This window comes from Amblyraja radiata, chromosome 6 (genome assembly GCF_010909765.2).
Source record: "Amblyraja radiata isolate CabotCenter1 chromosome 6, sAmbRad1.1.pri, whole genome shotgun sequence".
NCBI lineage: Eukaryota > Metazoa > Chordata > Chondrichthyes > Rajiformes > Rajidae > Amblyraja > Amblyraja radiata.
The window spans coordinates 38931330-38947289 of record NC_045961.1 but is presented as its reverse complement, the minus strand read 5'-3'; the positions used below and the strand labels follow the sequence as shown (position 1 = coordinate 38947289).

Genomic DNA, 15960 nt, shown 5'->3' with positions numbered 1-15960 from the left:
GCCAATCACATTGAAGCCATGTTTTTCTATAATCCACAGCAATCAATCAATCAATCAATCAGATTTATTCATCACATACACGATAAAGTGCAGTGAAGTGAATTTTGGCACAAGCATAAGCAATAAGCATTCTTCATTGAAGGCAGATACATTTTGAGGAATCAGGGGAAATAGTCCACAAGGAAGCAAGAGGGAGTTAGATGTGACCCTAGTGGCTAAAGGGATCAGGGGGTATGGAGAGAAGGCAGGTACAGGATACTGAGTTGGATGATCAGCCATGATCATATTGAATGGCGGTGCAGGCTCGAAGGGCGGAATGGCCTACTCCTGCACCTATTTTCTATGATTCTATGTTTCTAAGATATTTGTCAAAATCTTCTACTGAGCATAATTTGGCAAAATTATAGGCGAGTACAATTAAACTTCTCCATTCAGTCATCAATGTAAAGGAGATAGAGTTTGGGGATAGGGCCAGTCTACGGCTGGATCAGGGATTGTTCAATGTACCCTACAAAGAGGCAGGCATAGCTGGGGCCCATGCGAGAGCCCATAGCTACGCCTTGGACTTGGAAGAAGTGGAAGGAGACAAAGGAGAAGTTGTTGAGGGTGAGGATCAGCAGAGTAGCGTGTTAGTAAAGGGAAATTGGATGGTTCTGCAGTCTAGGAAGAAACTGAGGGCTTTAAGGCCTTCCGGGGCGGGGGTGATGGAGGTTTAGAGTGACTGAACTTCCATAGTAAAGATGAGGGAGTGGGGGCTCGGAAAGCGGAAGTCATTAAAGAGATGAAGGGCATGTGAGGTATCTTGGACATAGGTCGGGAGAGATTGGACCAGGGGGGGGGGATAGGATAGAATCGAGGAACGTGGAAATCATTTCCGTGGGACAGGAGCAGACAGAAACAATGGTTCTGCCAGGGCAGTTGTGTTTGTGGATTTTGGGGTGAAGGTAAAACCGGGCCATGCAGGGCTGGGAAACGATAAGGGTGGAGGCTGTGGAAGGCAGATAGCCAGAAGTGATGAAATCAGGAATGGTGTTTGAGATTAAGGCCTGGTGCTCATCTGTGGGATCATGGTCCAAGGATAAGTGAGGGGGAGGTGTTTGAGTGTTGTAGCCTGGCCGCCAGACTACCACGGCACCTCCCTTGTCGGTGAGTTTGATTATAATGTCAGGGTTGCTGCAGAATGAGCGGAGGGCTGTACGTTCAGAGGGGGTGAGGTTGGACTAGGTAAGGGGAGTGGAAAAGTTGAGACGGTTGATGACACGCCAGCAGTTAGAAATAAAGAGATCTAGAGAGGCTAGAAGGCCGTTCTGGGGAATCCAAGAGGAGGGGGACCGGTGGCAACGGGAGAAGGGGTCATCACTGGGTGGTGAGGACTCCTTCCCATAGAAAAAGGCATGGAGGCGAAGGCGACGGAAGAAAAGCTCTACGTCGTGAATGTGTGTGAGTGATTGGTGGTGGTCGGAGGGGCCGTAGGCGCAGATTGGCAGCCGCGCTTCCGTCAGTCTGCCCCAGGGCAGCTGTGGCTACAGAAGTAGCTTACCACCACCGAGTGTGACTGAGGAGTGAATGAATAATGCGATGTAAAGCGCCTTGAGTATTAGAAAGGCGCTATATAAATCCCATCCATTATTATTATTATTAGACCCTCTGAAAAGCTCTACGTCGTTGAGGTGGGGGCGGAGGGGAACGAAGGACAGACTGTTGAGGACAGACTGTTCCGTATCAGAAAGGGGGAGGTTAGGGATGATGGTGGAGACAAGACAAGGGTGGGGTTGGGGTCAGAGGAGGGACGGGGAGTGGTCAAAGGCCGATGCGAGATCTGGTGGGGGGGAAGATGATGGGTGTTCAGAGAGAAGGGGATGTGAAGACTATTGTATGGGTGTAGTGTGGTCAGAGTAACCGTTAAAAGAGGGGGAAGGGGAATACCCATCACTACTGAGGTTCCCTGTAAGGGGGGGTAGCAGTCGGACCCAACAGAGTCAGACCACGTGCTGACGGAGTCTGCATCGTGTAGGTTGTGGGTCTAGTGCTGAGACTGGAACTCAGGTGAGGCAATGGCTCTGGCCTGCTGGTGGGCAGTGGAGAGGCGAGGGGTGGCGGCATCGCTAGTGGAGGCCCGTGAGGTGCTGGAGTAGAGATAAGGGTCGGCAGCAGCAGCATCGATGGCCCCGGGGAGGCAGTGAGAGTTGGCGACAACAGCAGTGGCCCCAGGGAGGCGGTGAGAGTCGGCAGCAGCGGCAGTTTCAGTGGTCCGGGCCTGCATTCGGCCGGGAAGGTGGTGAAGGTCGGAGAGGCGGTGGATGTTGGAGCTGCTGCGCTTCGTGGTGGCAATCTGATGTTCAGGCAAGGGGCGCAGTCCAGCGGTGGAGCCCCCGTGCCTGCGGGCAGTCGAATCGAGGAGTGTCGGTGGAGTGGAGGGACCAGTCTGGAGGTGGACAAGCTTGTGATCCTTGGTAGAGTCCAGGTAGGACAGGAAGTTTGTTGAGTGCGTGCATCTGGCGTTGAATGAAGTACAGTTGGGGTCCATTGCAGGTGTGGGTGAGTGAGGCTCGGAGCTGCGGGAGAGTCAGAGCGAGGGCCTGCTGGTGTCAGCGCATCACAGCCAGTGTAGAACGCAGGGCACGGAAGGGGAACTATTGCTAAAAGCGGCAGGTCGACTGTTGGTATCTGTAATCCGGGTTGGGTTCAAACCGGGATGTCTGGAACCGGAGCTGGAATCCCCGAGGTGGAAGATGGAGGTGCAGGCAAGCACCGAGAAAACACACGTGGCTATGGTAGCGAGTCTGGGTTAAAACGTGGTCATAGAGTCGGAGAGCAGGAGGAATCACAGTGGGGGAGCAGCAAGAGAGGAGAGAGGAGGAGAACTTCTTCAAAGTAGACATACCCTGAGGAGATTTCGTAGTGGAGCGGACAAAATGTGTAAGAAGGAACTGCAGATGCTGGTTTAAACTGAAGATAGACACAAAAAGCTGGAGTAACAAAAACTAGAGATATAGCTCTTAGGGCTAATGGAATCAAGGGATATGGGAAGAAAGCAGGTGCGGAGTACTGATTTTGGATGATCAGCCATAATCATTGAATGGCGGTACTGGCCTAAAGGCCCGAATGGCCCACTCCTGCACCTATTTTCTATGTTTGTAGGTATATTTCCAATCGGTATATTTCCAGGATGTAAGCACATCTTTGCTAAACTTCCTTGCTACGTGTGAAAGTTATTATTCAACAATAATCTCATGATTCTTCTCAGCTTTGCTGATGTTTCACAAATTCCACTAGTTTTACAGGCCGTTGTACAGCTTTGGATGACTGGTCATTCTTAACAATGTGCAATTTCCATCTGTGTTAGGTAGTGATGAATGGGCTTGGCTCATTGGTATCAGCAACAGGTGTACTGTTTTACCAGATGTAGCCAAACCTTTTGTGTTTCTTATCTCCAATATCCACAGGATAGATCCCTTGCTGATGCTAATACATCAGGTGCCTTATTTTTACTTGATATATTTAAATATAGGCTTTTCCTACTTTATGCATACCTTGAGCGCGGAGTAGTTCAAGTGTGGCCTCAGCTCTTGCTTTGGCATCTTTCTGGGATTTCGTCAATAGCTTGCCCTCCTTCTTTAGACGTTCTCGCCTTTCTTTTTCTTTTTGCTTCTTTTTTTCTCTTCGCTCTTGGTCTAATTTCTCCTGAAAGTTCAAATATGTTGATATAATTAGCAAAATCTTCACTGGCAACCTCTTTATTCAAAGTTGAATGCAAATACACAATGGGAATAACAAGAGATTGTTCACCTCAGATACAAACAAATGAATCCAACCACAAGTTAATTCTGCAAGATTCAACCAAAACTATTCAAACATCTTTCTTACCTCAAAAAGGCTATTAACAAACTTGGGGTAGACACAAAATGCTGGAGTAACTCAGCAGCATCTTTGAGAGAAGAAATGGGTGATGTTTCGGGTCAAGACCCTTCTTCAGACTGAAGAAGGGTCTCGACCCAAAACATCACCCATTCCTTCTCTCCAGAGTTACTCCAGCATGTTGTATCTAACTTCGATTTAAACCAGCACCTGCAGCTCTTTCCTACACGTTAACAAACCTGGATGAATAGGTCATATTCTTACTAGACAATTGTTTAGCAAAATGTATTTTGGGCAGTGAAAATTATTTAAATATTCAACTGGTATACTTCTGAATACGTCAACAAGAATGTTGTTATTTGAATGCAACTGTCTTGTTCAGCATTTCCCCAATATTCATTCCTCCACCCTACAACACCTTTCTACAAAAAAAGAGTAACAGTGGACCATGCAGCATCTCTGGAGAACATGGATGGATAACATTTCAGATATGGACCTTTCTTCAGACTGAAAAAGGGTCTACATTCAAAACATCACCCATCTGTGTTCTGCATTTTCTATGTTTGTAGGTATATTTTCAATAGGTATATTTCCAGGATGTAAGCACATCTTCGCTAAACTTCCTTGCTACGTGTGAAAGTTGTTATTCAACATCAATCTCATGATTCTTCTCAGCTTTGCTGATGTTTCACAAATTCCACTAGTTTTACAGGCCATTGTACAGCTTTGGATGAGTGGTCATTCTTAACAAGGTGCAATTTCCATCTGTTAGGTAATGATGAATGGGCTGGGCTCACTGGTATCAGCAACAGGTGTACTGTTTTACCAGATGTAGCAAAATCTTTTGTGTTTCTTATCTCCAATATCCACAGAATAATAATAATAATAATGGATGGGATTTATATAGCGCCTTTCTAATACTCAAGGCGCTTTACATCGCATTATTCATTAACTCCTCAGTCACACTCGGTGGTGGTAAGCTACTTCTGTAGCCACAGCTGCCCTGGGGCAGACTGAATGACCCATTGAGTTACTACAGCACCGTGTCTTTTATTTGTAAACTAGCACCTGCAGTTCCTTGTCTCCAATATCTTTTTGTAGCCAGGTTACATTAATCCAATGATAAATATTCCAATCCAATAACCTACCAGTGATCCTTGGACCATTCAGCAAAGTCCTTCACTTCCACAGTACATCCTAGGATTCTACTGTACATCATATATCCTAGCCTTATTAGTCCTCCCAAATGGCATCATCATGCATTCTTCAGGTTTAAATTCCATCCGCCATTTCTCTACCCAACATTAACCTATCAAGAAACAATAGACAATAGGTGCAGGAGTAGGCCATTTGGCCCTTCGAGCTAGCACAGTTCAATACACTGTGATCATGGCTGATCATCCACAATCAGTACCCCATTCCTGCCTTCTCTCCATATCCCTTGACTCTGCTATCTTTAAGAGCTCTATCTAACTCTCTCTTGAAAGCATCCAGAGAATCGGCTTCCACAGCCTTCTGAGGCAGTGAATTCCACTGATTCACAACTCTCTGGCTGAATAGGTTTTTCCTCATCTCCATTATAAATGGCTTACCCCTTATTCTTAAACTGTGGCCCCTGGTTCTGGACTCCCCCAACATCGGGAACATGTTTCCTGCCCCTAGCATGTCCAATCCCTTAATAATCTTATATGTTTCAATAAGATTCCCTCTCATCCTTCTAAATTCCAGTGTATACAAGCCCAGCCGCTCAATTCTTTCAACATATGGCAGTCCCGCCATCACGGGAATTAACCTTGTGAACCTACGCTGCACTCCCTCAATAGCAAGAATGTCCTTCCTCAAATTTCGAGACCAAAACAGCACACAATACTCCAGGTGTGGTCTCACCAGGGCCCTATACAACTGCAGAAGGACCTCTTCGCTCCTATACTCAACTCCTCTTGTTATGAAGGGCAACATGCCATCAATATCGTTCTGAGGCCAAAGACAATCCCGCTCACGATGGACAACGCCAATATTTTTTTCTATTATCTACAAACATATTAATCATACCTCATACATTCATATCTAGATAATTTATAACAATAAATATTATTCAGCACAAGAAAATAACATTACATGCAATTTCCCCAATAAAAAAAACTGCCCAAATATATTAACGGGCCATTTACTACACTGAGCAAAATTGGAGTTACATCTAATTATCTACCAATTAGCTGAGTGTAAAGAACAATATTTAAACACATGGTGCAATCTCTAAATGCAAGTTAGAATACAAAGTGTGTTAACATATGATGAATGTTTGACGCCACTGGGCCTGTACACACTGGAGTTTAGAAGAATGAGGGGGGACCTCATTGAAACATACATAATAGTCTTCTTGCGCATGGCGTGCACAGTCCTAAAGTTGTAGATCAAGGGTAGACATTCAGGCCAGGACAGCATCACTTACTGGGTGGATGGCTTTGATGCAACCAGGGAAAAGCCTCAGTGGGCAGTCATTCACGATGTGTGGGATGGTCTGGTCTGGATGTCCGCAGTCGCAAGCAGGGATTGCAGTGAAAGGCTTGGATAGAGTGGATGTGGAGAGGATGTTGCCTCAGAATTAAAGGACATTCTTTTAGGAAGGAGATGAGGATAAATTTCTTTAGTCAGAGGGTTGTGAATCTGTGAAATTTGTTGCCACAGAAGGCTGTGGAGGCCAAGTCAGTGGATATTTTTAAGGCAGAGATAGATAAGATTCTTGATTAGTATGGGTGTCAGGGGTTATGGGGAGAAGGCAGGAGAATTGGGTTAGGAGAGAGAGATCGATCAGCCACGATTGAATGGTGGAGTAGACTTGATGGGCCAAAATACCTTAATCTGCTCCTATCACTTATGACATAAAGTGCTGGAGTAACTCAGCAGGTCAGACAGCAGGTGTGGAGAGGATGTCAGGGGTTCTTTGTAAACCGGCATGTGCAGTTCCTTGTTTCTGCTCTCTATAATTGCAAATTGTTGTTGCTAAAGTTTGTGCCCATTACTTATATTTAATCTGACAATGAACAATCCATTTACTTTTCACAAAAGGGCTATGTAGTTGCGTTAAATTTAAAAGAACATACTTGTTCCAAACGTTTGGCTTCCATTTCTTCCAACCGTTGTAAATGTTCTTCCTCCTCTCTTTTTTGTCTTTCTTCCTCTTCTTTTAACCTTGCAAGTGCTTCTTGCATTGCTTTCACTGTAGCTTTACTGGGACCTGCTTTCTTCTTCTCTTTTTCATCCTTTTCTTTCTTTTTCTTTTTGTCTTTTTTCTTTTTCTCCCCATCATTTTCTTCACCTGCAAATTATACACAATGGTCACCATCTGAACAGCTCACAATCCTCCATGACATTTTCATGGGAATCTGCAGACGATCATGTGCCCGTCTGCTGCCCTCATCTTAGAACCATAGAAACATAGTAAATAGGTGCAGAAGTAGGCCATTCGGCCCTTCAGGCCTGCACCGCCATTCAATATGATCATGGCTGATCATCCAACAGTACCCTATATCTGCCTTCTCTCCATACCCCCTGATCCCTTTAGCCACAAGGGCCACATCTAACTCCTTCTTAAATATAGCCACTGAACTGGCCTCAACTACCTTCTGTGGCAGAGAATTCCACAGATTCACCACTCTCTGTGTGAAAAATGTTTTTCTCATCTCGATCCTAAAAGACTTCCCCCTTATCCTTAAACTGTAACCCCTTGTCCTGGACTTCCCCAACATCGGGAACAATCTTCCTGCATCTAGCCTGTCCAACCCCTTAAGAATTTTGTAAGTTTCTATAAGATCCCCCCTCAATCTTCTAAATTCTAGCGAGTACAAGCCGAGTCTATCCAGTCTTTCTTCATATGAAAGTCCTGCCATCCCAGGAATCAGTCTGGTGAACCTTCTCTGTACTCCCTCTATGGCAAGAATGTCTTTCCTCAGATTAGGAGACCAAAACTGTACACCAGGTGTGATCTCACCAAAGCCCTGTACAACTGCAGTAGATCCTCCCTGCTCCTATACTCAAATCCTTTTGCTATGAATGCTAACATACCATTCGCTTTCTTCACTGTCTGCTGCACCTGCATGCCTACTTTCAATGACTGGTGTACCATGACCCCCAGGTCTCGTTGCATCTCCCTTTTTCCTAATCGGCCACCATTCAGATAATAGTCTACTTTCCTGTTTTTGCCACCAAAGTGGATAACCTCACATTTATCCACATTATACTGCATCTGCCATGCATTTGCCCACTCACCCAACCTATCCAAGTCACCTTGCAGCATCCTAGCATCTTCCTCACAGCTAACACTGCCCCCAGCTTCGAGTCATCTGCAAACTTGGAGATGTTGCATTCAATTCCCTCGTCCAATTCATTAACATATATTATAAATAGCTGGGGTCCCAGCACTGAGCCTTGCGGTACCCCACTAGTCACTGCCTGCCATTCTGAAAAGGACCCGTTTACTCCTACTCTTTGCTTCCTGTCTGCCAGCCAGTTCTCTATCCACATCAATACTGAACCCCCAATACCGTGTGCTTTAAGTTTGCATACTAATCTCTTATGTGGGACCTTGTCGAAAGCCTTCTGAATGTCCAGATATAACACATCCACTGGTTCTCCCTTATCCACTCTACTAGTTACATCCTCGAAAAAATCTAATATTTGAAAATATGGCGGACTCTCCTAGTAGCAGCATGCTGTAAAGGTTGCAAATTTGTTTGCTCCCTTAACTTTTAACCTTCACTTACCACTTTTTCAATGTTACTTGTTATTACTTGACTTCAAGGCATGGTCTAACTTTTCATAAAGTGTTGATAACACTTTTACACGCCTTAATCGTGAAAAGGATGGAGACAAGAGGTAAAGGAGGCTCCCCAAGGAAGGAACGGAGGAAAACTACAGCCACAGCTTCTGACTAGTATTTTAGAAGCAATATCGAAAATGAACGATGAACTGAAAAATGAAATGAAAACAAGATTTTGCAGTTTGGAAGAAATGGTGAAAGGAGTTTCGATCAAATTGAAGGAAGTTCAAGAAAAGCTGATTACATTACAAGATGAATTTCGTGAACAAAAGGAACAAAGGAACAAAAATACGAACTGTTGGTTTACCGGAAGGTCAAGAAGGAGATAATGTTATAAAATATGCTTCTAAAATGATAAAGGAGACTTTCAACATTGAGCACTATGAAAATCTTCCATTTTTGGATAACGCACACAGGATTGGGAAGAAATCTGGTAATAAACCGAGACACTTGATTGTTCGGTTTCACTTCTTGCGAATGAAGGAGAATATTCTCCAGGCAGCAAAAAAGTTGGGCGTCGTTGAATATGAAGGATGCAAGTTTCGGTTTGTTCCTGATTATAGTTACGAGCTTTTGAAAATAAGAAAGTCTTTTCATAATGTAATGTCTGATCTGTTTAAGAAAAAGTTGCGCCCAGCCTTACTTTATACAGCTAGAATGCGTATACGACTTTTCAATGGTAACATTCGATTTTTTAACAATCCTCAAGACGCTTTAAGCTTTTTGGAGACATGCGAGGGTGAAGGGGAGTAATTGATAGCCGATTAAGTTATAATTGGAGATTTACTGTTCCTATTTTGACAATATATCGTTTGGTAATGATTAAGAATTTAACTGGACGAGTTGTTTTTCTTTTATATATATTAATTTTTAAGAATCTCGCTGTTAGTTTTTTATTCTTAAAATTGAAGGAATTTGTTTTCCTCTGTCTTTAGACAAATTAAGTGAACGCAGTTCTTGTTTTTCATATTTTGACCTTGGATAAATAATATGTAGCTCTTGCTCTTCAGCTTCACTACCAACATGATTTTTTTTTCTTCTCTCAAACCACAACAATGTTCATGTTGTGGCTAATAGATTACCACAATCTTTTTATGAAGCATCTGTTTTATTCTTAAAAAAGATAAAGACCCTACTGAAGTGACATCATATAGACCTATATCACTGTTAAATGTAAATTCCAAAATTCTTTCCAAAATATTAGCTATGAGATTGGAAAATATTTTACCGCAAATTATTTCTGAAGATCAGACAGGTTTTATTAAAAATCGTTACTCATACTTTAACGTTAGGAGATGAATGAATATTGTATATACAGCATCAAATAAAACCCCAGAATGTGTCATTTCACTTGATGCCGAGAAGGAGTTTGATAGAGTAGTATGGGAATACTTATTCAATACACTTGAAAAATTTAAGATTGGTTCAAAAATTTTTTCTTGGATCAAGCTGATATATCATATATCTCAGGCATCTGTACTTACTAATAATCAGAGATCCCCTTTTTTCAGGCTCTTTCAAGGTACTAGACAGGGCTGTCCTTTAAGTCCTTTACTGTTTGATATTGCTTTGGAACCTTTGCCACCGCTATTAGGGAATCCCTTAATATAATATTTTTGGTATTGTCCGCGGGAATAACACACATAAGCTATCTCTTTATGCAGATGATCTGTTATTATTCATTTCTAACCCTGAGAAATCTATTCCGGCTATAGTAGCATTACTTAATCAATTTAGTAGTTTCTCTGGTTATAAACTAAATCTTAGTAAGAGTGAGCTTTTTCCATTAAATAATCTAGTTTCAAATTATGGACAGTTTCCAATTAGATTGACTACCGAAAGCTTTACTTATTTAGATATTAAGATTAACAAGAAACACAACGATTTATTTAAAGCTAATTTTATGCCTTTAATTGACCATATCAAACAACAGTTTACTAAATGGTTATCAATGTCCTTATCTTTAATCGGCCGAATCAATGCTATTAAAATGTTCATTTTATCTAAATTTTTGTATTTATTTCAGACGATACCAATTTTTATTGCCAAATCTTTCTTTGATATTATTGATTCCAAAATTTCTTCATATATATGGCAGAATAAAAATTCCAGGCCAAGTAAAAAAATACTTACAGAAACAAAAAAGACGGTGATATGGCACTGCCGAACCTTAGATTCTACTATTGGGCAGTTAATGTTCGTTATTTAACATTTTGGACAAAAGATTTAGAAGATACCCAATGCCCAGGATGGATAAATCTTGAACGTGATTCCTTACAAGGGCTATCATTGGCTTCTATTCTAGGGGCCTCGTTACCTTTTACAATTACGAGATTGAATAAATATACGACTAACCCAATAATAAGACATACGTTTCGAATATGGTTTCAATTTCGTAAGTTTTTTGGACTAAATTATTTTATCTTATCGTCCTATCTTATCTAATTTTCTCTTCCAACCTTCTAGTACTGATCAAGCCTTTCTGTTGTGGAAGAATAAATGATTAGTAGCTGTTCGTGATTTGTTTTTGGATGGTTGTTTTATGTCTTTTGAACAACTCTCCAATAAATATAATTTACCTAATTCACACTTTTTTTTGATATTTACAAATTAGACATTTTTTGAAGGCTACTCTACCCTTTTTTCCGCTACCACATCAAACCGAAATTTTGGAAAAAAGATCTATTTTATTTAAATGGAAAGACTCCAACCCTCCGACCACACTCCATTGGTACTCTGAAACAATATTATGTTTAAATTTAGAAAAAATCAGGAGTGACATTGTTGAACCCTTGGTTAAATTTGATAAGACTTGGGGGAAATTTATTCAACACTTTCACACAACATAAATTGCTCCCTCTCCAACCGTTATACAAATTATTTTACCTTTATATGGTGGAACGGACTTGACGACAAACAGACTTAAATTATTGAAATTCTCAGCTCAGATTCTGTTTTGCTTTTTTTTTCTTTAGTTTAGGGGGGTTTTGTTTCTTCCTTTTTTCCTTTTTTCTTTTCTTTTTATCTGTGTTTTTTCTACATATAAGTTTTCTTTTAAACATTTAACTGGTCTATTTGTGTATTTTGACAATGGACTCATATTTAGGTTATACCTGTTATTAATGTAATCCTGATCCCTATGTATCAATATCATTGTTATGTTTATCATTATTCTTTTTGTTTTGTTTTTGTTTTTTGGAAAAAAACTAATAAAAAGATTTTAAGTACTCTGGGATGCAGCCCATCTGGCCCTGAGGGTTTATCGGCCTTTAATCCATTCAATTTACCTAACACCACTTCCCAACTAACCTGGATTTCACTTAGTTCCTCCATCTCATTTGACCCCCGGTCCCCTGTTATTTCCGGCAGATTATTTATGTCTTCCTTAGTGAAGACAGAACCAAAGTAGTTATTCAATTGGTCTGCCATGTCCTTGTTCCCCATGATCAATTCACCTGTTTCTGACTGCAAGGGGCCTACATTTGTTTTAACTAATCTTTTTCTCTTCACATATCTATAAAATAGTTTGCAGTCAGTTTTTATGTTCCCTGCCAGTTTTCTTTCACAATCTATTTTCCCTTTCCTAATTAAGCCCTTTGTCCTCCTCTGCTGGACTGAATTTCTCCCAGTCCTCTGATAGGCTGCTTTTGTGGCTAATTTGTATGCTTCATCTTTTGTTTTGATACTATCCCTGATTTCCCTTGTTATCCACGGATGCACGACCTTCCCTGATTTATTCTTTTGCCAAACTGTGATGAACAATTGTTGTAGTTCATCCATGCGGTCTTTAAATGCCTTCCATTGCATATCCACCGTCAACCCTTTAAGGATCAATTGCCCGTCTATCTTGGCCAATTCACGTCTCTTACCCTCAAAGTTACCTTTCTTTAAGTTCAGAACCCTTGTTTCTGAATTAACTATGTCACTCTCCATCCTAATGAAGAACTCAACCATATTATGGTCACTCTTGCCCAAGGGGCCATGCACAACAAGACTGCTAACTAACCCTTCCTCATTACTCAATACCCAGTCTAGAATAGCCAGCTCTCTCGTTGGTTCCTCTACATGTTGGTTTAGAAAACTATCCCGCATACATTCCAAGAGACCCTGTTCCTCAGCACCCCTGCCAATTTGATTCACGCAATCTATATGTAGATTGAAGTCACCCATTATAACAGTTTTACCTTTGTTGCATGCATTTCTAATTTTGTGTTTGATGCCATCCCCAACTCCACTACTACTGTTAGGTGGCTTGTACACCTCCCACTAGCGTTTTCTGCCCCTTAGTGTTTCGCAGCTCTACCCATATCGATTCCACATCCTCCAAGCTGATGTCCTTCCTTTCTATTGCGATAATCTCCTCTCTAACCAGCAACGCTACCCCACCTCCTTTTCCTTTCTGTCTATCCCTCCTGAATATTGAATATCCCTGGATGTTCAGCTCCCAGCCTTGGTCACCCTGGAGCCATGTCTCCGTGATCCCAACTATATCATATTCATTAATAACTATCTGCACATTAAACTCATCCACCTTACTACGAATGCTCCTTGTATTGAGACACAAAGCCTTCAGGCTTGTTTTTACAACACTTACCCTTTATACAATTATGTTGAAAAGTGGCCCTTTTTGATTTTTGCCCTGGATATGTCTGCCTGCCACTTTTACTTTTCACCTTGCTACCTATTGCTTCTACACTCATTTTACACCCCTCTGTCTCTCTGCTCATGCTCCCATCCCCCTGCCACATTAGTTTAAATCCTCCCCGACAGCACTAGCAAAACACTCCAAGGACATTGGTTCCATTCCAGCCCAGGTGCAGACCGTCCTGTTTGTACTGGTTGTACTGGTCCCACTTCCCCCTGAACTGGTTCCAATGCCCTAGAAATTTGAATCCCTCCCCCTTGCACCATTTTTCAAACTACGCATTCATCTGAAATATCCTCCTATTTCTACTCCGACTAACACTTCTTAATATGGATGGAAGTTTGGAAGGTGCAATCTACACAAATAACATATATTTTGTACATTTGTATGCACTGCAGTCACTGTGCACCATTTGTGGAGAGAATAAATGTTGTAGTTGTGAGGTGACAGTCAAGCAGGTTGCATTGTTCTTTGAGTCATAAAGCAAGTCACCAGGCCCTTCGGCCCACCTTGCCCATGCTGACCAAGTTGCCCCATCTAAGCTGGTTCGCTTTCCCTACATTTTGGACACATGCCTCTAAACCTTTCCTATCCACGTACCTGTCCAAAGATCTTTTAAGTGTTACTATTGTACCTACCAACCTATTCTGGTAACCAATTTCATATACCGACCACCCTCTGTGTGAAAACATTGTCCCTGATATCCCTATTAAATCTTTCCCCTAAGTCCTCTGATTCTTGACTCACTTATCCTAAATAAAAGACTGCATTCACCTTATCAAGCCACCTGGTTCCTTATATCTCCCTATAGCGCAGGCCCTCGAGTCCAGACAAATTCCTTGCATTCTTTCTAAATGAATGACATCCGTCCTATAGCAGGGTGGCCAAAACTGAACATAATAGTCTAAATGCAGCCTCACCAACGTCTTGTATAACTGCAACGTAACGTCCCAACTTCTATACTCAATAAACCGACTAATTAATGATTAAATGATCTGAAAAGGATCAGTTAAAGAGAAAGGATTCTCACCCAGAAAAAACAGAATGCAAATTCATTATAGGTGGTAGTTCAAAATAACGTTGGGCACAAAACCAAGATAGAAATTTTGGACCTCCAATAGTTTTCAATGTTAGAATGAAGGTCAAAAAACTAAAGAAGCAAGCGACTCAGATAATGCAATAATTCTTGTTGTCAGAAATATTGAAAAAACCAAAGTAGAAGAAACTCAGGTGAGCACCCGAGTGCCTCCTAGATTAATATGAAGACAAGTTGGAAACAGCTTCTTTTGAATGCAACATTGTGTAAAAACACATTAGAAAAAATAACATCTTTAAGGTTGTCTTAAAGTGTCTTAAACACAAATAATGCTAATTATGAAAGACTCAAGACAATTTGACAGAAGGCGATTACGACGTTAACAAATATGATTGGAAACGTGATTAACAGTTAAAGAAATAATGTAAAATTTACATTTAATAAACACTCCTTTGCAGAATTAGCAACTCCACTGTAAAAATGGTACAATTATGGTTAAGCAGAGAAGTATGAGATCAAGAGGGTCAAGAGTCAAGAGAGTTTTGTCATGTGTCCCAGATAGGACAATTAAATTCTTACTTGCTGCAGCACAACAGTATATGTAAACATAATACAAAACGGAACGTAAAAGTTCAATGTGTCTATAGACCATATATACACACAATAAATAAACAAATAAAATGCAATAATAATAATAGACTGTTATTGTTCAGAGCTTATTTGTTGTCGTGTTTAATAGCCTGATGGCTGTGGGAAAGAAGCTGTTCCTGAACCTGGTCGTTACAGTTTTCAGGCTCCTGTACCTTCTTCCCGATGGTGAAGGTGAAATAAGTGTGTGGCCAGGATGGTGTGGGTCTTTGATGATGTTTCCACCTTTTTGAAGCAGCGACTGCAATGATGGTGGGGAGGTCAGAGCCGGTGATGGATTGGGCAGTGGTCACAACTTTGTGCAGTCTTTTCCACTCCTGGACGTTCAAGTTGCCGTACCAGGCTATGATGCAGTCAGTCAGTAAGTTGTCTATTGTGCACCTGTAAAATTTTGAGAGAATCCTCATTGACATACCGACTCTCCGTCATCTTCTCAGGAAGTGGAGGCGCTGATATGCCTTTGTTATAATTGCATCAGCATGCTGGAACCAAGAAAGATCTTAGTAAATATGCACGCCCAGGAATTTGAAGTTTTTGACCCTTTTCATCATCGTCCCATTGATATAGACGGGATTGTGTGTCCCTATCCCGAGTGCGAACGTGGCGTCGAAGGACGAGAAGCCGAAGCAGAGAAGTGGAATCCAAATAACCGAAAGGAAACTAAGCCGAAACGCCAAATATGCGAAAGTGTACGAAGTCGAAACACCAACTAACCGAAAGCGTGGAAAGCCTAAAAGCAAACTCACCAAAAGGCCACTCTGCCAAAACGTCAACTCACCGAACAGCTGCGTCATCTACAAGCCAACTCACAGAATGACCACTCTGCCGAAAAGTCAAATAACAGACATGACGTCGCCGGGGGGGCCCATCACTGGCCGATGGAGACGGGAGCGTGGGTGTCATTTTTCCACACAAGCCATAGGTGACTGGTCACTCTGAACCCGAGCACCAAGT

General features: G+C 41.8%; 1 protein-coding gene across 1 annotated transcript in view; it reads right to left on the bottom strand.

The window, feature by feature from the left end:
* Positions 1-15960, bottom strand: part of eif5b (eukaryotic translation initiation factor 5B) — a 71475-nt gene that overhangs the window by 34707 nt on the left and 20808 nt on the right. The window contains exons 5-6 of the mRNA XM_033022563.1: positions 6963-7177; positions 3534-3684 (exon numbers count right to left, since the gene is read on the bottom strand). Of these exons, the coding sequence (XP_032878454.1) occupies positions 3534-3684; positions 6963-7177 (366 nt within the window). The remainder of the gene's footprint in view (positions 1-3533; positions 3685-6962; positions 7178-15960) is intronic.